General features: G+C 41.6%; 1 protein-coding gene and 1 long non-coding RNA gene across 3 annotated transcripts in view; one reads left to right on the top strand and one right to left on the bottom strand.

Annotated features, from left to right (window-relative positions):
* Positions 1–25180, bottom strand: part of HS2ST1 (heparan sulfate 2-O-sulfotransferase 1) — an 84558-nt gene extending 59378 nt beyond the window's left edge. The window contains exon 1 of one of the 2 annotated variants that reach the window (XM_083743523.1): positions 24609–25180. In XM_083743523.1, the coding sequence (XP_083599649.1) occupies positions 24609–24732 (124 nt within the window). In that variant the 5' untranslated portion in view covers positions 24733–25180. The remainder of the gene's footprint in view (positions 1–24608) is intronic. The other variant, XM_083743522.1, reaches the window with a different exon arrangement.
* LOC310846704 overlaps positions 1–25551 on the top strand; it is a 69131-nt gene that overhangs the window by 18198 nt on the left and 25382 nt on the right. The window lies entirely within an intron of this gene.

The following is a 25551-nucleotide window of genomic DNA, read 5'->3' as shown; positions in this document are numbered from 1 at the left end:
ATTAAATCTACAGGAAGTTCAGAGAAGTAGGGATGGGAAGTGTTTGAACTTAGATGACATTAAGTATTCTCCTGAGTGAAAGCTTCCCAAATTCAAATGTTCATGCTGCTCATGACTGAGAATAGATGTCCAGTAGACTGCCTCACTGGGAGATGATAAAGTGACAAAGACAGTGAGCTCTTTTACCCTAGTAACAACATTTAAAATTCAACACAGATCACTTTTTCCTATTTAAATATAAATGCAGAGCAAAGCAGCTGCTTCAGTGATTGACACACACCCAATCTGAAACTATTACCACAAGGATTTGCAACTTAGAATGTGACTCAGTCACTTACGACAGAGAAATCAACTTCAGAAGCATTACTAAAGATGTGTTTTGCTTAGAAATGATCAAGTCAAAATTCTTGCGTAGAAAATTAAGTTTCCTAAGAGTGTCAAGAACTAAATTGTCCTGACCCTCACTGATGGATGTAGTACTCAGACTCCGAACAGTTTTTGCAAAAGGCTTTAATGTCAGTAGGATACATAAGTCAGCCCACAAAACATTGAGTTTACAAGTGTCTCAGTGGTCTAAGTTCACAACTAGGCATAAGCTAAGACATTGTCCCAACACCAGTGTTAGAAACTGGGATAAAAAAGCAAGGAGCCAAATGGCATCTGGAACCTGGCTGGTGGATGCCAAAACAGAATGTCTAGTCTGCCCAACACTTGACACATCCCTGAAGTTCCCCTTTTGAAGAGTGCAGAAGGCACAGTCATTCATGCAACTGACAACCTGAGCCACAGGACTGGGCAAGCAAGCAAACAAACAAACACTCCTCCAAGTAGATGGAGTTATCCAAGTCTACTTGCACTAGGACTGTCATGACCACATTCCTTACAATGAATGCGGAACCAACAGTCACATCAATCTGCTGTGAGCTGTTGCTTGGTGTGTTCAGCGGAACTGATACAGGTTTCTCTTTACTCAGTTCACTCAGCCCCTCCCCAGGGTCCAGTGCAGCAAACTACTGGGCCCCTCTGCAGGATACAGTTCATTCAGTTCCCTGTACCTATCCTACTCTTCCTCACTCTCTGACCAATCACACCAATATGTATTCACACAATTCATTACACAAATAACCAGGCGATGATCTATAACCCAGTTAGTTAATGTAATTCACAACACACATACCACTCCTTACAACATGGGTAGGCAAACTAAGGCCCAGGACCCGAATCCGGCCCAATCGCCTTCTAAATCCAGCCCACAGACGGTCTGGGAATCAGCATGAGTAGAATGTGTCCTTTTATTTAAAATGCATCTCTGGGTTATTTGTGGGGCATGGGAATTCATACAATTCCCCCCCCAAAAAAAAAATATAGTCCGCCCCCCCCACAAGGTCTGAGGGACAGTGGACTGGCCCCCTGCTGAAAAAGTCTGCTGACCCCTGCCTTACAAGGTAAAGTGCTGTCTAATTCTGACTGTTATTTCAAATAATTCTGACTGCTATTTCAAACCTCTATATCAATCAAGGAAAACAGTTTATCCAGTCAGCTCTCACTCAAAAGACACAAGTGTGAACCAGGGCTATCTTGGACCAACTTATAAGACAGTGTAACATTCGCATTCATCCTAAAACAGTATCCTGCTTAAAATCCTGGTAATTCCCACTCCCCATTTGTATCTCATAGTAGTATCTCCTCCTCCCCATTTTCTTCCTAGAACAATCCTGTAATGTAGGTTAAACTAAGATTGAGAAAGACTGGTCCAAGGTCACTAGCTTCCTAGTTGAGTGGGGATTTGAACCCTGCTCTCTCAGGTCCTAGTCCAGCACTCTTAACCACTACACTACCCTGAGCTGAGGACTCCTAACACACACAAAGCAGCATTAAAAATAACCAAAGAACCACAGAGGCCATTTAAGAATCCTCCACAAAGCCAGTAGGAAAAATGCATTTGCAAAAGAGGAACTAACATCAACATCTTATTTTCCAATTAACACACTTATATCCTGCCCCTATAAAGGAGTTAAAATGAGCAGTCATGCCTGCTACTTTGATCTGCATAATCACTCTGTTAATGAAACTTGGGCAGAAAGGCAGTGTGGTCTGAAGCATTCCAGCAGCAAGCTTCACTGAGCAAGAATTTGAATCTCCATTGCTCTTGCTACTAGATAAGGATTGAAATAATTTTGCTTTGCATTTTAAAAGGATATATATCAGCAAGACAAAATCAAAGATGCACTCTGGCCAAGCTTTCACCATCTTCAAAGTTGAAAGCTTTCTGTGAGTTCATTCTCACCATGCATAGCATTATACAGATGTTGTCCATCTCTCCCTCTTCCTGTCCTATATGCAGTGCTAATCACGAAAATACAACTCATCACTGAGATAGTAATGCTTTGATTTTGCTAAACTGTCTGCTACTTCAACATATCAGGATGGTGTTCCACGTCAGGTATACAGATTTTTGAAATGATATTTCTCAAGAAACTTATAGGAGCCATTTCATGTCTGCTATCATTTCTTGCTAGGCAGGAAAGTGATTTTCTTGCCATAAAGTAAATTTCTATCAATATGAAGTAATGAGCCACACGAGACACCGAGAGGCAAATGCAGCAGCATGCTGCATCACAACCTAGAGTAACCTATGATTTGATGGTGCTTCAAATTACCAGCCTATGTAGAAATATGCCCACAAGATTCAAGCTGGTCCCAGCCATTCTCTTTACAAACCTAGTAAATACAAATAATTTTCAGACAGTAGCGAATTCATCTCTTTCCCTTTATGTTCCGTCATCCCTAATTAGTGTATATACTTCGAAATGCCAGCTGGAGAGAGAGAAGGCATTTGGCATGCTAAGTGTATTTGCATAGCAAATTGGAGTTCAATCCTTGAATGCAGTTGCAATTTACACTGAAAATTACATGCTTGTATATTCACCACCTATTCAAATTCCATCATAGCTCCAAGTCTGCATCTAATAAGAAATGCCTGAACAGAACCTAGCATAGACCTCATTATATATGCACTTAACACATTAGAAGCAATTTTTAACTGCTTCCACTGATGCAAAATTATTGTTAGATTGATTCAAGTACATCACTGAATTGCCCTCTAAGGTCTCATATTGCATAACATATACCATTGTTCTAACTGGTCCATCACTGGTATATTAAAGTAAAGTAAGCACACCAGTGGTAGCTGTTAAAATTACTATAATGCCAGTAATAATTACAATCAGACCAGAAGTTTACATGCATGTTGTCCTGCCTTGATTTATTTATTTATTTGGAATGTGTTTTGACAGAAGATTGTTGGGGTTGAAGTGTCACATAGCTGATAGGGTGAGGCAGGGTGCTGCAAAGCAGTGATTCTAGAAAGCAGCACAGAAGGAAAAGGGATGTTATCTCTCTGGTGAAGGGTCAGATTCTTGCAGAACTCCAATTGACTCCATTATTCTGGCAACCTCAACTATAACAAAATTGGAGAAACTGCTTATTCATTCGGCATGTAAACATGGAGTAGCTCATTTACAACCACATCAGGAAAAAGCCCATGGTATTGACCAGATTTTCCAAATGGGAGAGAACACGCTATAAAGCACTTTTCCTGTTAAGAGGGGTTATAGGCAGTCATCATTACAAGAGGAAAGATTCTGAAATGTGACCATTTTCAGCTCTGTGGTTTCAGATCAATAACGTGTCTTCGAGGAAGGAATGTGACTATTTGAAAGCCATTGCGTCAACTCTGTAGACAGGAAAAACTGAATCAATAATGGAGGCTGCTTTTTCTAGAATGTTTTGTAATCTTAATATTTTACAAGGGATTCTACATGCCTTTCCTTTCACCAGCAGCTGGTGGTGTAAAATTCTGTCACTCAGGACCTGTGCAGCATTTGCCAAAATGAATTAATTTGTGTTCAGACTGCTTAAAATGAAGCAGTCAGGCAGTGTCACTGCAGGCTGACCTCTTGAGACAGTCAGTGGTATCTTTCCAGAAAAGTTAATTTAAGCTGCTTCTGGAAAAAACAGTTCTGGATAAAATATACCACCAACAGATATGAACCTTAAAAAATATGTGGCAATATTAAATGGCAGAAATTATATTTATATATGTTATCACCATCACTCACACATACAAGGAAGTTAGATAATTTGAAGGTTTATAAGCATGTTTTCTCCTGTGTAACTACGTGCCACAGAATTAACTCAACCCTGTAATTTACCATTCCCCAATATGCATTCTCTTCCCCACCCCCATAAGTCAAATTAGCAGTTCTACATTTAGTTCTTACCAGTCTTCAACAGGCTAGAAGTCCTTCAGGGAAAAAGAGAGAAAGCAATGTAATGGTGCACAAACTAGCTGATCAGGAAATGGGCAACTGTCCTTAATTATTTCCAAGAATGAGACATTTTAGACACTATCTTATAAAGTCCTCCTTGCTTAGTTATCAGTGCGGCACACCGTACAAATAAAAACATAGATCTAGATTCTAGAGTCAATATAGGGTTTGATTTGCAAAGTGTGAGGTCTGGAATCACATGAAATCCTTCAAAAAAGTTCAAATCCTACATCGGATTCTAACACTGCCACTCCCTAAGGTTTAATACTACACATACTATAATTAAGGTCCAGCAAATCGTGAAACCCAGTGTTACCTTCTATTACCTGGATCTGAACAACTACTTCTTCCCAATGGATTTTATGTTTATGCAAGTTAATATATGCCTATGTACAAACATTCTGCAAGCTGGGAGAAACATGTATTGAAAGCAAAGGCTGTTTTCAATACTGCTCTGTGTAAAGAATTCACAGATCAAGCAAGGTTCTGGGGTGAAACTATGGGGGGGGGGTGGACAGATGAAAACATATACAGGATAATACTACAAAACAAAAACCTAAAAGTTGTCCGGAGGACCCATAATCAATTTTAAATTCATCATAGGAAATAATGGTTAATTTATTAATTGTTAAATGCACAGACCATAACCTTCAGAAATACCATCAAACAAATATTCCAGTAACCCAATAACTTAAAATCCACTTCGCACTTCACCATGTTAATCTTACGAAGTTGGCTCAGATTTCTCCCTCTAGACAGCTAGACACATTCCTCATCTAGCAATACTGGACACTTCAGGCTTGCTACAAAAAATCCCTTGCTCAGACAAGTAGAAGCAAAAAAAGGGGGGTGACTGTTTAAAATAAATATTCAAGTAAGAAGCAGAGACAAAGCAGTCTTTTGGCAACGAAGAAAAATAAAGACTGTATATTTGTAATTGTTCTACTATCTCTTAAATATGTACAAGTCAGAAAGGTCCACTAGAAGATCAGGACATTCCCATACCCATTATCCATTCCCATATTCATCCCACTTTCCAGGAACTTTTCATAGAAATTGATTATTTAATTTCTTACAGCTTAATATATTTAAAATATCTGTAAGTGTTGCATGAAAAACTGAAGCAACAACAAAAAACTTAAACAAAATGTTACAAAAATAAACAGTTACAGATAAAAATGTTACATTAATGCCAAGTTACTAATATATAAAAATCATTATCCATTCATTTTCCTTCTGCTTCTGACACATCCTGCCCTCTAGACCTCTGGGTTCTCACCCAGGGTCCAAACAAACTCTCAGCTCACCCCAAAAAAAGTCTCACAACAATAAGAGTCCTAGGAAACAATGGAAATCACCCTAGTCTTTCACTCTAGACTTGCTAAAGAGTTATGTTTTTTTGGATATCGCCTGTTAAGTATGTGTAAAGTAAAGGTAAGGGACCCCTGACAGTTAAGTCCAGTCCTGAACATTGCGCTCATCTCGCTTTACTGGCCGAGGGAGCCGGCACTTGTCCGCAGACAGCTTCCGCATCATGTGGATAGCATGACTAAGCCACTTCTGGTGAATCAGAGCAGCGCCCGAAAGTGCCGTTTACGTTCCTGCCGGAGCGGTACAAATCAATGTTGGAAAATTAACAGACATTGTAGGGGCCAACCATTCCCTCTGTAGCTGCTGTCTCCAGGAAGTTCAACCTCCTTTAAGCTTGAAAAAAGGCAATCACACCTTTTCCCAATACAAATAGCTGGGGGGTGGGACAAGCCTGAGTGTGTGCATGTGCCCATAACCATTGCTCAGGTTTCCAAATGTAACTATGGGCACACAAAAACTGAAGCCAACCTTTCCAAAACTTGGGTCCCCTAATATCACTGGGTTACATCAGCCCCAGTCAGCGGACAGGGATGATGGCAGTTGTAATCCAACAATTTAGGACCCAAGGTTGAAAAAAACTGGTGCAAACAACACATACTGGCTGCGCTCTTTCCTGGCTTCACGTGTCAGGCTTGCAAACTCTTCTTTTGACCCCTTCCACTCACATGGCAGCCTCGGAGCTTTATTCTACTTTGCAGTAAACCAGAATTTGTTATGTCTTAAACAGGGATTTTTTTTATTTAGTCCACCCAGGAATGAAGCACAGAAACAAGATTGTTCCAATGTAGCCACATTTAAGAATGAATCATAGTGAAAGGGCCAATGTGCATCTCTCTACGCAAGTCATGCAATTTTAAAGATTATCTAATAGTTCCAACATCTGTCATAAATATGTTTAAAGGTAAAGGGACCCCTGACCATTAGGTCCAGTCGTGGACGACTCTGGGGTTGCGGCGCTCATCTCACTCTACTGGCTGAGGGAGCTGGCATACAGATTTCGGGTCATGTGGCCAGCATGACAAAGCTGCTTCTGGTGAACCAGAACAGCGCATGGAAACGCCGTTTACCTTCCTGCCGGAGTGGTACCTATTTATCTACTTGCACTTTGATGTGCTTTCGAGAACTGCTAGATTGGCAGGAACTGGGACCGAGCAACGGGAGCTCATCCCGTCGCGGGGATTCGAACTGCCAACCTTCTGATCAGCAAGCCCTAAGCTCTGTGGTTTAGACCACAGCACCCCCCACGTCCCTTTTATATAAATATGTTTATGTCTACTTTAATGGGAAAAGTCTGTCCTACCCCCTTCCCCCGAAGTCCAGAAAATACCTATATATTTCAATTTCAAACTGGAAGGAGAGAAGCAGTGTGTTAAGCTGATTAACTAGTAACTAATAATAAGTTTTCTTATTTCTATAGCTTGCTGTGATTAATATGGAAATGGCACAAGGTTTAGGTTAAAATAGAACTCTGACTAAATGGAGAGAACTCTGAGAGTATCATGCTGGCTGCAAAATGAAGCACATTCACAAGGAAGTCATTGTCCTTGAACGTAAAAGAGAGTAAGGTGTGTTTTATTATTAGACTGGTCTTTCTTCCTTTAAAATCCATAGAAGAGTTCAAGCCAAGTTTAAATGCGAGACAGAAGTTTGTTGACTGGCATGTCTGACATCCCAAATCAAATGTTACATTTAGTACCTGAAACATTTGCCAGTATCATTTATTCATTTTAAATATTTATATTCTATCGTTCCATAATAGTATTCAGTACTATTGACATATTATTTGAGGTTTGGCTAAAGCAGAAACATGTACATTTGCAGAGATCTCAAAACAGGAGCAGTATAAGTAATGTTTTCTATTTTTATGTCTCTGAAGCTCTGAGTACATAATACCCATCTCAAACCATTTATATACCCCATCGATCTGATTCAACTAACTAGTCTTGCTAGCAGAAGCCCCAGCAAGGACTTCCCTAGCCCAATAGGCTTTCCCCCCTCTCCACCCCATTCCTGAAATTGGCTGGAGGGGCCAGAAGAACCTCCAGAATCACACAAGGGGAGACCATTTCACCAGGCAAGCAGAATGCTTGTGCTGATGGACCATCTCCTTCAACTAGGTAAGATTTACCGTATTTTTCGCCCTATAGGACGCACCTAGATTTGGGGGGGGGGGGGAATAAAGGGGAAAAAAATATTTTTTCCCCCAGGCGCGGGGCTGGGGCGGGGGAAGCCCAAGCTTCCCCCGACCCCAGCCCCCAGAACAGGAAGCTCTCCGCAAGCCGTGGGAGCCCAGCGCGAAGTCGAGCTTCCCCCTCCCCCAGCCCCCAGAACGGACCCTGAGCGATGCTGAAGCTGTGTGCAGCTTTGGCATCGCTCTGGGAGCTTGCGGGGCTGGGGGAGGGGGAAGCCCGAGTTATAAGCTATATCAATAGCATGGGCCCAACAATGATGTACCAAGTTTGCATCACATTAATCACCTCCACTCACTTTGGTAGCAAGTCTATCTGCCACTGTTTTGTTTTTTAAAAACTGTGTTGTTGGGAATGTTTGTGTGTGTGTGTGTGTGAGAGAGAGAGAGAGAGAGAGAGAGAGAGAGAGAGACACAGACAGACAGACAGACAGACAGACAGACAGACTTGGGGGGAGAGGGAGAAGAGACAGAGACAGAGGATGTGTTTTAATACCTGGTCACTTACAAGCTATTTTATTTGCCTTTTAATGTTTTGCAAGTTAAAAAACTGATCAAAAATATAAAACACATCACTTAGCAGCAATTATAAGAATGCACCAAAATCATCTCATAAAGCAGGAAGCAACATTCATTATGTATTTCAAGCATTTTATCCAGTGACTTTCCACTATCATAACACTCCATGTGTCATGGAGAAACATCCATTTTTTAAGCAAATATCAAGTGTGTACATGACGTGGAGAACTGATTAACACTGTGCAATCATCAAACAGGGCCAAACACACATTTCCACACATTGTATGGACACCATGTTCACACATGGAATACATGTTACAAAACCACTAGTTTGACAATACAGTAGGCCCACAATGTATGTAGGAGTTACATTCTGGAGATTGCGTCTAAAGCCAAAATTGTGCATAGTGAAAACCCACTGAGTTCAGTGGCAGGTGGGATTGCCAAAGTCACTTTTTCCTGGAACCCCACCCCTTTTCCATTTTTAATTTTTGCCATACACAAAAAGATGAATGCGCGCACACACAAAGTTAAATGTGTGCAAGTTGCAGGCTTACTGTATGTGAGGATGGTAAAAATGCTAAAAATCAAAGTCTCCATGGAGGACTTATTTTTTTGTTCCTCATGGAACTTATATCCTACATTCTTGGTGTTAGGCAATTTGGAGGCCTGGAAAATATTTGAATATGAAATAAAACTTGCACAATTAGTCCACACGTCAACCTTTCCTCTTATAAGATAGAAAATCTAATGAAGACTTTGAAACATACACAATTTTCATTGTGTGGGGGCCATAAGCTCCAAATTAAAACTCAAAATTGAGCCATTTAGGCCGTCCATCTATGGGGAGTCCTAAGGGTTGAGTTTATTTAAATTGTCATTCTAATTCACTTTTCATTTTGAAAATTCTTTGTTGGTGGAATCACTTAAAGCCCTCTTCACCTGCCATGGCACATCCTAATCAATAACAAAAAACCAAGGTAAGACAATCAATGGCAAGTCATTCCAATGTGTTTTGAGAATTAAAGGCCAAATGAATCCTATTCATCACTTAGAACGTAGAAAGCATTGATTTTATATTTGTCAGAGTATTAACTACTGATGAAAGAGTTGGCCTGTGAGAGTCACAAGCTTAACAATTCTGTTTGCCAAAGACCCAGCTTCCACAAACAAGAAAATCTTGCTTCATCCATTTTGTGCAACAGGTGGAAACTGCATTTTGAAATGGGGCTATCTAAAGCTGGCACAGTAATAAGGCATGGGCTATACTAATACAAATCTTATTTCTTATTCATAAAGCTGTATTACATTTTATCAGCCAATTCTAAGCGTAGTGTTGCTTGGGCAAGACAGTGCAATACACATTTAAAGAAGCATCAACCAAAGAAAATGTCATTTTCAAGCCAAGTACATTTTCTTATATTAAATGTGAAATCTATTGTACCTTAAAATGGTCAAATGAGTTGTTCTGCTAGCAGAAGACAGCGTAACAGGTCTCACTGAAGCAAAGGGAATCCTCCCATCCACCCCACAATCTGCTCTGGAGGACTGGGAGAGTCCCAAGAACAGGGCACAAGGGAGAAGAGGGGAAATTGTTCCATCTGGCAAACGGAAATGCGTGTCGACAATCACCTTAGCATGACGTTGAACTCCATCTTATGAGTTCCAACGCATTCAGGATCACTCTGCCGAAATGATGTAACTACCCTTGCTGGATGAAAATACCTAATTTAGGATTTCACAAACTACAGGGTTCTTTCCATTAATAGCAGGGACAGAAATCCAGAAGGGGCTCCTCACTGGAGGAATAGGGAGGCAATCTTTGCAAACTCTTCCTTCCCCTACAACTCCTGCATTGTATCTTACACTGCTCTACAGGCTTCCAACATTTCCTCAAGTGCATCCCTTGCAAAATGAATGTCCAGATTCAATCCACTGTGCATTTGTGGGGTTATCCCCAATTTGTGGCCTTATTTTTGTTTAAAGGGTTTTTCTGGCCCAACATTCTCCTAACGGAAGGGATTACCAGGAGAACATTTTCAGTGCATAAAGGTCAAGTTCTTTTTACTTGTTGCCTAGGCATGAGTGTAGAGACTCATAAAATGAATGCTCCATTAAGAAACATGTACTTCAGGCACACGCTAACCAAATAAGACTTCTGCCAATAGTTTTCAGTTTTTAAAACTCCCTTAAAGTATATAATATATGCCTACCATGTACTGGCACAACACTAATCAAGAACACACAGTTAAAAGCAAAAGAGAAACTTTAGAACGATTATTTTATATACAGAATTAAATAGCAGCAATCCACATGAATACAAACGTTTATTCATATTACTGTCAGATAAAATTCAACAAAATACATTTCTCAATGATTTCTTGTGACATACATAACTGAAACCAAGAAGACCTGCATTTTAACTGCAAAAATGAAAAAGTATAAACCAAACATTTAATAGCAATTAAAAATATTAGGACCATATGACAGCTATATCTTATCTAAACATGTAAATGTCTCATGTGGTTCATTATACATTTCTCTATGTATAATATAAAAACTATAGTTCTAAAAAGGTCCAGATCTATGAATTACTTAAAATATTCTACAATTTTATTTACAAGCTAGACTTAGTCTTTAGTTCTGAATAGGTTGAGTAGTTGCAGAACTCTTCATGAGTGATAGAGAACACAATTTCTAAAATGTAAGAATGCAATTCTAAGCCCATTGTTTAGTATAGGGCCATAAAATTGCCCAGTTAGGTTGTATATTACAACCTTTATTCTGGAGTAGTTTCCATAATGTCAGTAGCTAGAGTGACCAGTTTGCAGATTGCTGGAGGAACCCAAGAGCTACCATGGGATTTTCAACAGAACCATTCAAAAGTAAAGTGATTGGAGGACTGCAAAGAAAAGCCTGGTGTCTAAAGGAGTTTGCACTGCAACACAACTGTGAAAATAGCCTATTCTAAACACACAGTAAATAAAATGGTATTGGCCTAGAAGGTACCATTGTGGCACATAGCTGCCAAATCACCCATGCCTTTACAATAAAAATTGCAACCCTCACAGTAATATGCTCAGACTTATTTCCCAAGAGATAAATCATCTTCTACTCAACAGGGTATCCTGAATTCCTATCCCGAAGCATGGGAAACAAGGAATCCAGAATGGCTATATACAAACGCAACAGAGAAGAAAATGAGAAGCACATCCTATAGGACTTGACCTATATAAACACAGCAGTTTCTCAAATGTTGCCCTATTATATCTCTCGCTGACAAAGCTTGAGGATGGCATTGACGACAAACTGTCAATGCCATAAGGCAACTGGGATAACACTTCCCCACTTTGTCTGTACTTTGTCTACTATTCTGAACTTGTTCTGTTTTCAGCAAATTAACACACCAATGACTTTGGTGCCAAAACCTAGAAACTAGTTTTCAAAACAAGAGGAGAATATTAGCTTATTCTGTTATAAATTATGGCTACTTGAAAATACACATCCAAAAGTGCAAGATAGTACACAATCTTACTGTTTACTCCAATCTGCTAACACAAACACAAGTAACCAACAAGGGAAAGACATTATAAACCAGACTGAACGGTGGGTGGAACAAAGAGCAGGTACAGCTGCAACACAACTCTAGGGTTGCCATATTTCAAAATTGAGCTTCCCCCTCCCCCAACATGCCAGAAAATGTGATTTGACTTGCAAAAGATCCAGGACAAAGTGCCACCTTTTAGAAATTTTCCCTGGACGTCACTTCCACCACTGAAATCCTGGTAATGTCCAGGAGAATTTGAATGTATGGTAGTCCTACACAACTCAGTCTGAGGCACCCTCACTCCTGAGGATCAATCATGACTTGTCATGCTTCTCAACCAGTAAAAGCAGGGGTCAGCAAACTTTTTCAGCAGGGGACCGATCCACTGTCCCTCAGAGGGCCGGAGTATATTTTTTTGGGGGGGGGAGAATATGAATGAATTCCTATGCCCCACAAATAACCCAGAGATGCATTTTAAATAAAAGCACGCATTCTACTCATGTAAAAACACCAGACAGGCCCCACAAATAACCCAGAGATGGATTTTAAATAAAAGCACACATTCTACTCTTGTAAAAACATGCTGATTCCCAGACCGTCCGCGGGCTGGATTTAGAAGGCGATTGAGCCGCATCTGGCCCCCGGGCCTTAGTTTGCCTGCCCCCGCACTATTTCATTGTTCATTTTCTCTTCCTGGAAAGAAACTACTCCCTAACTTCAATAACTATGTCCTCAGCAAATATTAATTTCATTAAAAATTTAATCAGGCAGAAATGGCATGCCTGTGTTACCCTTTCATACAGCCTTGAAAGGAAGCCCACAAAAACAACCAACAAAAAATCTTGCTAGCTGGCAGAGGACTTAACAGAGAAAAATAGAGAGCTGCACTTTTATCCCACACATGGCGAAGGTGACTTCCCCCCTCCAGCCGTCTATTTGCTTTCTATGCAAGGTACCGAGACCCAGTGTTCGAAACTCCCATTGTACTAGTCGGATTTTGTGACAGGGAATTTTATTAGCGAAAGCCGTTTCTGAACTCTGGGTGCAGTAGTGCGCCAAGATTTCCCATTAAAACTACAGAGTGGAAGGAAAGGAGGACCTTGTTCTGCATCCCCACTTCCAGTTTATTCTCTGAAGACTGGAGAAGAGACCTTCTTAAGAAAATTAGGGGGGTAGGCAGGGGAAGGACTAGACCATGTGGAAAAAGAACGTGATATTTTAGCTGCAGTTCATTCATTTCCAGCTTTGTATTCTTGTTTTTTTAAAAAGTGCCTGGACATTCCGTTGTTGCTCCCGTAACCTCAGTTTAAGGTGTCATTTAGCTCCTTGCTTTCATATCTCAGTTTCTAACACTGCTGAGAGCAATCCATCCACTTGCTTCATCAGCCTGCTCACTTGCCTACATGTAATTCCTGGTTACCTATGACTAAACAGGCCAGTGCTTAAATACAAAACTAATTTATATGTGAACTTGGCATGGTAGTGGATTAAACCAGCTAAATAAGATTACCGAGAGTAGTACTTTCTTCTTACTCTATCAGCAGAAAAAGTACAGCCTATGATTTACACCATCTCTCTGCCAAGCAGCAGCTGAGTATATAGTCCAAATTTATTCTAGAAGATTAACTCTTGTACTGTAATCAGACCTGAGCCAATGTTTGATAGATTTAATTTCAGAACCCAATTTGGTATTTCAAGGAGAGTGAAAGTCCTGTAAGTTTACCCCTCTACGTTTGTCAGTAAAAAAAAAAAGTTTTAAAAAAATTGCTTCATCTGAAGTCAGAAGATGCTTTTATTGATTTTTTTTTAAAAAAAAAACCTAAGCAAATCCTCAAAATTATAAAGACGGGATTATGTATATTATATATGCTGTGGAAATGAATAAAAAAATACAAAACAATGCTGTAATTAGATTTTCAACACCAAGAATGTAAGAATATGACAGCACATTCAGGAACTTAAACAGTGCCCTTTCAGTAATTGGTGTTGGCAACTGAAACAATCTTCTTTGTACTGTTAAATTGTCATTGTAGCACATGCCAAATATTTCAAATCCCTGTACAAATCAGCATCAGAATTTAGGAGCCTGCATCAAACTTCACAATTTTTATATTTTCATTTTTAACAAAATGCTGACATTCGTATCCCTCCTGTCTTCTGAAGCCCCTCAGACACCTCAAAATCTACTCCAGGGAGTTGAGCAGATTTTGGAGTAGATTCTGGGGCACAAAGGAAGAGCATGTCCCATTGCATAAGTGGCATTCTGCTTCTGCAGCCTTGGATATGACCCTGAGTAGACTTACTGGCATCAAAATAGTAAACTATTCAAGAAAGAAAAACCAGGGACTAACTTTCTATTCTCTCATGATGCATCAGAGAGCTATAAATACCGCTGATCAAGTTTGTTTTGCTGGGCTGCGCACAATTAAGATCCAACATGACATTTCAAATGTAATTTGTGTCAAGGTATTTATTCACAAGAAAGCAGGAAACAAACATGAATTAAGAATATGGAACAGATTGGTTTTGAACTAATTAAGCAGGAATATATGGAAGATGAGACTGAGAATCAGAAGCATGGATAATTTTCTAAGGACCTGTCACACAAGATGTTCAACGCAGGCAGAACAAACCATGCCACAATTGCTCCGAAACCCAGTTGTACTGCCTTTTTCAATAATCAGAGACATCAAGAATTTGTGGTAAATAAATACCACCCAACTTCAAACATGTGCATTTCTTTAAATGGAAAATGCTTAAATCATTTTATTACAGAAATGTAAGGGGAGATTTACAGCAACCAAAAAATAGCATATTACAGGTTTTATCTACAGCTTAAAATAGATATTTTAAAGCAAGACACTTAACTTAGAGGAGCCTTACTGCACTTTGCTTAAAAGCAATGATATATGTGGAGCACCTCACACAACTAAGTTTCTAAGAGACATGTATTTATATATTGGCTACACATTTAGAAACTTTCCATAAACTCATTTGAGAGGAGGTAATTCTTCAGTGGGACCGGGTGGAAGCTAACAAAAGTAGTGCATTAATGTAGCTGAATTAAATATAAATGTATTAACATTCTCTCTGGCTAGATTTCAATAGTGGTAACAAGCTTCTTCAATACATCTGGGGGAAATGTGTCCTGTTATTTCTAGTTCAGAATGTTAATATAAAAGCTGAAATATCCTCTCAGAATGAAAAAGGAAAAGAAAAGAAACAACCTACCATACCTTTGAGAATTCTCACCTTGTTCTCAACTTTGAGGTTTGCATACGTATTCACACCCTGGAAAGCCACAAGTTCTCGGTGCATAAATACCACATCCATGGATTTTCCCTTTACTCTTACAATGAAAATTACAATGAGAAATTTTCCACATTTGTAGGAGCTTTGTGGGCTCCATTGTCCCAAATAAAAACATCATCTATAAAATGTAATTAAGTTATTAAGAGTAGCTTGCAAGGTATGATTTAGGACAGCCTTTCCCAGCCTGGTGCCCTCCATATGTTTCTGACAAAAACTTCCATTAGCCCTAGTTAGGAAATCAAGTTCCAGAATATTATGCAAACATCTGCTTATACTGCCAAAGAAGTTGAAAGATAGAGTACCTACGAGGCAAATGCAAGATAGGAGAAGCCCAGATCAATTTTCTTGAATGCTTGTATATCCTAAATTATTAAAGGAAAGGGTTCAGCAAGCAAATAAAACCGTATGTTGAACTCTACAATCAATGGGCATCTTTTACAAAGCAATAATTTTGCAATTATAACATCATTATTTCATTCAAGATATAAGATATATTTATCTACTTTAATAGCTAAGTTGTATTTGTATGATATACGTACATAATTCTGTCATCTATGTATCTTGCAGAACACTAAAAGACTCAAATCAATTTCACCATTGTATTTCATCTATTTGCCAAATATTTTCTAGCTATGAAGTCAAGTCATTGTTCAGCAGCTAACAAATACTGTCAAGTTCTATTATGCCTCATAACCATTCAAGTTCTTAAAACTGCATTAGCATTTGCATATCCCAAAAATGAAAAACAATGTAATTTCATTGCAAATTCACTGTGAAACATTATAACCTTTCCCCTCCGTTTCCTATTAAGGAAACAACCATACCAGATTCCATTTTATTTTTTCCCAGTCACCTTTTTCAACTGATCTTCATATTTAACCAATGGCTGTCAACAGTACAGCTTCTTGATGTATTTGAATCAGCAATTACAAAATATGTTGTTGCATCTCTTGGAACCTATTCTGAAAATACCATGAAGCTTTTATCATGAATTTAAATAATCTAATCCTTTCTCTAATTTACGCACAAATTAAGGCTGCAGCCCTATGCACATTTAACTCCTAAATAATCTCCCACTCAGTTCAAGGCAGCTTACTTCTGAGTAGACATGCAGAGGATTGCACTGCAAAGCAATCACTTTAAGCAAACAAAAATAGCTGAATGTGCGCTGGGGTAAGTGTCAAATGGAGATGGAAAAGTTCTGAAGGAAGATGAACATTTATGGAGAGTTTCAGTGGATTCATTTCTTCAGAGAAATCATTAGTCTTTAACTTTGGACTTGCTCACTTACCCAAATCACCAGAATTGATATGGGCTGTTGCCTATATTTTTAAGATGTACATATGAAACACTCTATGAGAACATCCAAAAAAAACCCTGTAACTGACATGTGACTAGTAAGAAGTGGAAGTGGTGGCAGCTCAATGTTCACCAGCAAAGGGAGCTGCTATTGGATAGCAGGAACATCTTTGCTGCTGCTGCTGCTGCTCATACTACATCAAGGTGAGGTTGGTTCATTAGTAAAACTAAGTTCTGCAAATCCTGAGGATGCATACTTGAAAAATTCTGCACTGCTTAAGCCACTGATGTGGCTCATAGTGGAATTATTGCTTTTAAGAATGGGGACAAAACACATTGGTACAATCAAAAAAGTGTTTACCCGGTGTACTATTGCTCTAGGAAGAGACCAACATGTTGCTTCTAAGTATTAATGATGTGATCATATATGTTGGGTAGAAGAACTGCAACTCAGTAGTTCAAGATCAGTTAATTACTAGGCTAATTTTAGGTTCCTATTCATTCCTATTTCACAACTCTGACACAATCACCCGTATTGCATAGAAACCGATGCAAAACTATGGTGCAGTTCATCTTCATCTTCAAAAAGCATGTGACCTGCTACATATTAGCACCCACTATAACTATCATCTTCATAATATACACTAGTTACAGGTAGGTAGCCGTGTTGGTCTGCCGTAGTCGAAATAAAATTTTTTTAAAAATCCTTCCAATAGCACCTTAGAGACCAACTAAGTTTGTTATTGGCATGAGATTTCGTGTGCATGCACACTTCTTCAGATACACTGAAACAGAAGTCACCAGACCCTAATATACAGTGAGAGGGTGGGGAGGGGTATTACTTAGAAGGGTGGTAGGAATCAGTGATTGGCTGATAGATGTGGTAAACCTGTTGACAACTGTTAAGGACTGCAATTGGTCTTAAAGGAAAAAGCAAGGGATGAGATGGCTAAAAATAGCTTTATCGTGTATAATGAGATAAGAATTCAATGTCTCTATTCAGATATACATAATATACACTAACACTGATCTCTGTTCTCTGAGTGCCAACATTTATGTACCAGCACTAGTCATGTCCAAGAGGGGGGAAATCGGCAGACCCAGAGAAATCCCAAGGGTTGCATAAACAAGGAGGAAAGCAGTGTTAGAAGCTGGTATAGAAAAGCTAAGAACCAATGGCTCCTGGGACCTGGATTGTGGGACCAAAACAGAATGCCTAGTCACCACCAGGCGGTGGGGGGGGGGGTCAGCAACACTTTTTAATTCATTATTTTGATAAGCATGAACTAATATGCAATCCACATAAGTGACACATTGTTAATGTCACATTTTTAGCAGAAATTGTTAATACATCTTTAATTTGGTGTTTACAAGAAAAATATCGGTACCGTGCTTCAGTTTTCAAAACATTATTCTCTTATTGTTAAACACTTTAACTTATTGTTTATCCTTAACATATACTTCAAGTCTTCAAAGCATATACATTTCAGTAATCCTTGTCAGCCAGGTGCAAGAAATGACACCCAAACTTTTGGAGGTGCTCACAAATGGAGAATCTTAGGTGCAAAATGCACCTGGCACCCTGCTAATACTAAACCCTGGAGGAAACCCCAAAAATCGGAATGAAGACTGAGCATGTTCAGTGGGTATAGAATGCTGACTGACTGGGGTAGAAGGAATGAAAACCCAGTAGGTCAGGGGAAAGCTGTGGTTGAAATTACAAAAAAGAGACACCTCACACTAACGTTTTATTGGAAGCCCAACTTGTACTAATACAGTGGTAAAGGTACGGGCCAGTCGTGACCGACTCTGGGGTTGCGCGCCCATCTCGCTTAAGAGGCCGGGGGCCAACGCTGTCTGGAGACACTTCCGGGTCACGTGGCCAGCGTGACGAAGCTGCTCTGGTGAGCCTGCACCAGCGCAGCACATGGAAACGCCGTTTACCTTCCCACTATAAAGCGGTACCTGTTTATCCACTTGCCCTTAGGAGTGCTTTCGAACTGCTAGGTGGGCAGGAGCTGGGACCGAACGACGGGAGCTCACCCCGCCACAGGGATTCGAACCGCCGACCATACGATCGGCATGTCCTAGGCACTGAGGTTTTACCCACAGCGCCACCCGCGTCCTAATACAGTGGTAAAAAAAAGGTAAAGGTAAAGGTACCCCTGCCCGTACGGGCCAGTCTTGACAGACTCTGAGGTTGTGCGCCCATCTCACTTAAGAGGCCAGGGGCCAGCGCTGTCCGGAGACACTTCCGGGTCACGTGGCCAGCGTGACATCGCTGCTCTGGCGAGCCAGAGCCGCACACGGAAACGCCGTTTACCTTCCCGCTGGTAAGCGGTCCCTATTTATCTACTTGCACCCGGAGGTGCTTTCGAACTGCTAGGTTGGCAGGCGCTGGGACCGAGCAGCGGGAGCGCACCCCGCCGCAGGGATTCGAACTGCCGACCTTTCGATCGGCAAGTCCTAGGCGCTGAGGCTTTAACCCACAACGCCACCTGCGTCCCTAATACAGTGGTACCTCGGGATAAATACTTAAATTCATTTTGGAGGTCCGCTCTTAACCTGAAACTGTTCTTAACCTGAAGCACCACTTTAGCCAATGGGGCCTCCCGCTGCTGCTGCGCCACCGGAGCACAATTTCTGTTCTCATCCTGAAGCAAAGTTCTTAACCTAAAGCACTATTTCTGGGTTAGCGGAGTCTGTAACCTGAAGCGTATGTAGCCCGAGCTACCACTGTATTCAGCAGAAATACAAGGCACCTGAAAGTACATGCAACACATACTAAATAACAACAGAGGAAATACCATAAAGTGAAGATACCAGGGAAGATACAACTGAGAGAAACTACAAGACATCCTCATGTTGTGAGCAACTGTGTAGGTGCAGATAAAGTGTAGATTTTGTCCAAGTGCACAAAAAACAGAATGTACACAGTTAAATACACATAGCAACTACATTCATGTATCACATTAAGACAGGATTTCCAGCTTACGATGAACACGCAGGATGCTAGTGCACACAGCCTGAATTTGCTTCTCCTATTAGACAGTAGGTAAATCAAACCAGGAAGTCAAAACTAAGCTTGGCTTCTTATGATGTGCAAATCTGGCAACCTAATTTGTTGCTTCCAGAACAAGCAGGGGCTGAAACTTGCTTACAAACCTTATTTCAGAGCAACAAACCAGGATGCTTGATTTGCACATCATAGGAAGTCTGGTTTAATTGTGCTTTCCTGATTTCCTTTACCTGCTCACATGAAGGGGTGAACAGGCTGTATGAACCAGCACACTGCTTATTCACAGTATGCCAAGAATCTTGACCACTCTTTCATATTGAACAAACAAGGCGTGCAGGCTCTAGTCATTTAACTGAATTTTCAAACACCTCCATTATCAAAATATGCACACAGCACATATCTTTGCATTGTTGTGCTTTTTAGCATAAGATTGCTCGCAGCAGAATACGAACTAAATTCTAACACATACTAATTTGGGAATGTGGAGGAAGGTACCTTGTGAAAGCGATTTCCATTTATACCAACAGATGAATTGTGGATTTAAGATGAACTGCATTATAGATGTGTGAAACAGAATGTCGTCTCCGAGGAGGAATACAACATCTCATCATATAGCCAGTTATTTTGTGTTATTCATGTCAGAATGAGAAGCCCATTTTAAGTATAAACCACACTTGTCAGAGTAAGAGAATGCTGTTTCATCAGAAAGTATCTAGAAAAATTGTTCTACAAGCAGTTTTTTTTCAAGCCTCCAAGATATATTTTCTGCTGTCATCGTTGAAGTCATACAGCTTTGTTTGTCACAGCAGAAATGAAGCAGACATTCAAATTTCAATTGAAGAGGCAAAAATAGCAGTCTGATTTATCATGCTAAATTTTACATATAATACCATGGATTTGTTCTTAGTTCTTTTAATGAAACAGCAGTTATTGTAGTCAAACTACAGACTTGTTCATATTAGCCTATGGAGACAACTTTCAAAGAACAAAAGCTCTTTATAGAACTAGAATGATTCAATTGCTGAAAGGAATATAACAGCATGAACACAACAGAATTTAACTTTTATTGGCTGCCAGTTCACAACTGATGTTATTGTGGATAATTTCTTCCTATTAACAGATACACACACAGCACCAGATAACTTTTATTGTTAACTTTCCGGAGCTGCTTCTGTACAGATGTTAAAAGTAATATAATTTACTCAACATTTTTCATTTTATTTTTGTTTATTATGTAACAAATTAGCATTTCTTTTAACAGGCTAAAGGCAGCAGCCCAAAGGAGGGTGGACAAAATTAATAGTGCTTTTACTGCTAATTTAAAAAAGTTATTTAGAATTTGACATTTTAGAATTTAACTATGATGACTGTACCTAAATACATTATGCTTGAAGCTATAGCTCTCTTAAACTTAACCCATGGCTCTCAGCCACACATATTCACTTAAACATGTTTTTTGTATAAAAAATCATGCGGAAACATACTTAACATTTTTATCTCATGCATTGTATTGGATTGTCTTCAGCTATGTTCTACTCAGAGTATACCCATTGAAATTAATGAGCATGACTAACTTAAATGGGTCTACTTGAGTAATGAGTTGCATACAACCCATAATATTTATTGTATCTTCATGTATTAATTTTTAAGGCTTACCTCCTATAGGTTGAGAGTGGCAGTCACCTCATGCTAGAATCTAGGAGATGCTATCTTCTATCTTAGCAGGATCATCCATTGTACCCACCTGGGTGTACACGACCCTTCTAATTATTCAAACTCTATGAACTACACATAGTTATTACTCTACCAAACACCATGAAGAGTCACCATTGCTCAGGGTCCATTTCATTCCAGTCCTTTTTTGGAACATTTTGAAGGCTCAAGTCTTTAAGTAAATTATCTTCCTTAGAGTCCCTGCGTGTATAGAGGCCACCAAATAAAAACTTATTAATTCCTCAGTCCTACCCTATCCCCAAAAATAATTCTGAACCACAACATATTTGCAGGTTGCATGGTCTAAAAACTACAATTTTTTGCATACCAATATGCTTAATAGCATGTTTTTCCACAAAATGCAAATTACATGTCAAATTATTTCCTTTTAATTGTGATTTAAATAATGATTTCATAGAATGACAGAGCTGTAGATTTGGAAGGGACCAGGATAGTCATCTAGTGCAACTCCTTGCAATGCAGAACTCTTTCAACCAACATGAGGCTCGAACCTAAGAGTCTCATAGTCTAACAACTTAGGATGGACTGCTTTAAATAGTCAGGATAGCTGTTTTGAATATAAAGGTAAAGGTACCCCTGCCCATACGGGCCAGTCGTGTCCGACTCTAGGGTTGTGTGCCCATCTCACTTAAGAGGCCGGGGGCCAGCGTTATCCGGAGACACTTCCGGGTCACGTGGCCAGTGTGATGAAGCTGCTCTGGCGAGCCAGCACCCGCGCAGCACACGGAAACACCGTTTACCTTCCCACTATAAAGCGGTTCCTATTTATCTACTTGCACTTAAGGGTGCTTTCGAACTGCTAGGTGGGCAGGAGCTGGGACCGAACGATGGGAGCTCACCCCACCGCGGGGATTCGAACCGCCGACCATGCGATCAGCAAGTCCTAGGCACTGAGGTTTTACCCACAGCGCCACCTGCGTCCCTGTTTTGAATATAGACAACAATAAAAAGAGAAAATCAACTTTTACTGAAAAAACTGCACTGTGCTAACTCCCTTATACTTGGGATTTACACTCTCCTAATAAAGACAGTCTAAAACTGTTGGTGTCAACTTCTCAATGGAAAAATTGAAAAACTTTTTTCCTTGTTACCACTTTTAACAAATACCTCACAGAACAAGACCTTCGTCACACGCATATGACATACCACACACTTAAGGGCTAGATTCACCTAAGGAGTTCCATTAGTGCAATGGGGTTTCCCCCACCTCTCCTATGCCCCCATTGCCTATAGGGGAGTCAGGATAACCCACAGAACAGTGCACAGGGGGAGGAGAGGAAAATCCTTCCCTCTGGCAGACTGAAATGCTTGCACTGATGGAATGAGTGCCAGAGCACTACAAAGAATTGCTCCTCCCTTTCAATCCAACAGATCAAGTTCAATGTCAGTTATTTCTGTAGGGGTAACTCAGGATAAGGTATTCAACATGTCCTCACATATCAGATATAAGTTATTTTGCCTGCTTTTTGTTAGTAAGGGAATAATGAAGAAGAAGCAAAAGAAGAAGAACAACAAGAAGAAGAGTTTGGATTTGATATCCCGCTTTATCACTACCCTAAGGAGTCTCAAAGCGGCTAACATTCTCCTTTCCCGTCCTCCCCCACAACAAACACTCTGTGAGGTGAGTGGGGCTGAGAGACTACAGAGAAGTATGACTAGCCCAAGGTCACCCAGCAGCTGCATGTGGAGGAGCGGAGACACGAACCCAGTTCACCAGATTATGAGTCCACCGCTCTTAACCACTACACCACGTTGGCTCTCCCTGGAAGAGAGCCTGTAGAAATGACCTTATTTTTCCTCGCTTTGTGTGGATACAGGCAGATGGACACAACCTGGGTAAAAAAGCAGGTTCCAACTGAACACATTCATAGAAAGGAGCCAATAACAGTCACTTTAAATATGAGTTTACATCCTCGTTTCTTTTTGTTTTACTCCTGACACAGTGAGAGTCTGCAAGAGTTGAGAAATAAGTAATTTTGTTAAACAAGTAACTTTTCATGAGCATGGCCCAAGAACTTGTACATCATAAAAAACTAAATGAACAGCACTATAGAAAAATCTTCGGGACCTAACATCATATATCATAACACACTTAACAGTGGGAAAAGACTATGTTTACGGAAACACATGGGCCTACATATATAGTTATTTACACACACATGCGCACATACACAAATTACACATATCCAAGCTTTGTTAATTGTACAACTATTTCAGGAAGGGAGTGGGACTTGTTCTGGCACACCCTCTCTCTACAATTGCTAACTTGCCTATCTAACGAGTCAACCCACTTCCATGATAAAACAATGAAATCTATAGACTGCCTCTAAACATCACCGCTATTTTTCAGCACCAGTGGAAACTAACTGTGGGCCACACTGGTTTCCTTGAATTCGTCTTCTTCCAGAGCAGCATTCCCCACAAAAACCCCAGAAGGTAGGTCCTTCAGGGGGTTTCAGCAATTTTGGTGGGGAGAGGCGCACATACAGATCAGCTCCAAACCCAATGCATGTCGCCACTAGTCCAGTTATCATCATAGAATTGTAGAGTTGGAAGGGACCCCAGGGTCATCTAGTCCAACCCCCTGCAATGCATGAACCTCAGCTAAAGCATCCATGACAGGTGGCCATCCAAGCTCTGCTTAAAACCCTCTAAGGAAGGAGAGCCCACCACCTCTAGTGGGAGTCTGTTCCACTGCCAAACAGCTCTTACTGCCAGAAAGATTTTCCCCTCCAATATTTAGTCAGAATCTCCTGTCTTGCAACTTGAAGCCACTGGTTCGAGTCCTACCCTCTGGAGCAGGAGAAAACAAGCATGCTCCCTCCTCCATGTGACAGCCCTTCAGATATTTGAAGGCGGCTATCCTATCTCCTCACAGTCTCAGCTAAACATACCCAGCTCCTTCCACAGCTTGTCATACGGCTGAAGTTTCCAGACCCTCGATCATCACGATCGCTCTCCTCTGAACACGTCGGCAGCCCTCCTTCTTGCGGAGTTCTCCTCCCAAACCGATTCCCGTCGTTTACAGACACGCGCGGGAACCGACGGCGATCTCTGCTCTCCCAAAGCCATTTCTGACATTCTCCCCGCCCGCCCCCCCCCAAAAAAACCACCCTCGATGTGGTTAACCCCTCTCCTTCTAGTTCTGCAGTACAACGAGGGGGCGCCGCCGTCGCCCTCAGTAGAAAGGTAACCTAATTTCCACGCCACCGATTCATCCAGACCTGGTCGCCGCCACCCCCCCCCCAACCCGGCCAGCCACCTTCTCCAAGGCCGCCCCTCGCTCACCAAGCTTCCCTCGGGATTCCTCCAGCTTCTGGATCTGGTTCTCCAGGAAAAGGACGGAGACGCCGAACGCCAGCACGGCCAGCAGCTGCAACTTGGGCGGCAGCATAATCCGGAGCAGCCCCATCGGCAGCAGCAGCCGCAGCAGCCGCCCAGCGGCAGCAGCCGCCGCCGCCGCCGCCCGCCTGGTCGCACGTCCGCCGAGGGATCACGACATCACGCGAGGCCCGGGCAGGGAGGCCGGAGGGAGCTTCGGCTCGGTTGTGAGGGGGGGCGGACACCACACACACACCGCGGGCGAGGGAGGAGGCGGCGGCGGCGGCGGCTCACATCCCTCAGGAGACGTCGCGGCGGCGCCTCAACAACGGTCCCTTCGGCCACCGACACGTCCGAAGAAAACACCTCAGCGGCTCCGTCGGCGACTCCCGCTCGCAGGCACGAGCTCAGCCTGCGCGCGCTGCTCAGCAACCGAACGCCCGGGCGTCCTCACGCCCACCGACGTCGAACCAGCCAGGACGCGGGTTCCGCCCCGGCGCTCGCTTCTCATTGGCCGCCGTTCGCCGCCTTCCCCCCGCCTATTGGTCGAGCGCGCCGCCGGGCCCGCCTTTCGCCGCTACGAAGCCAAGCCCCGCCCAGGGACGTTTGGAGCTCCGATTGGGCGGCCTTCAGTCCCGAAAGCCCGGCCGCTTCCACCCCACCCCCCCGCCCCCGCCCCGAAGGGATTGGATGGTGCGAAAAGGCCGTTCGTCGCGGTCTCATTGGGCGAGGTCCTTTGCTCCGTTTCCCGTGTTTCGTAGCGCAAGAGGCCCCCGCTCGGGTGTTTGCGGAACTGCCTGAGAAGAAGCGCCCCAGATTTTCAAAGGTTTTGAAGCGGCTCAGCAGCACCACAAAAACACCCCAACTCTTCCCCTTCTTACTCTTCATAGAAGTCATCTTGATGGTTATG

The sequence above is a fragment of the Podarcis gaigeae genome (assembly GCF_964106915.1).
Source record: "Podarcis gaigeae genome assembly, chromosome: 6".
Lineage (NCBI taxonomy): Eukaryota > Metazoa > Chordata > Lepidosauria > Squamata > Lacertidae > Podarcis > Podarcis gaigeae.
This window is presented reverse-complemented; position numbering and strand designations above follow the sequence as displayed.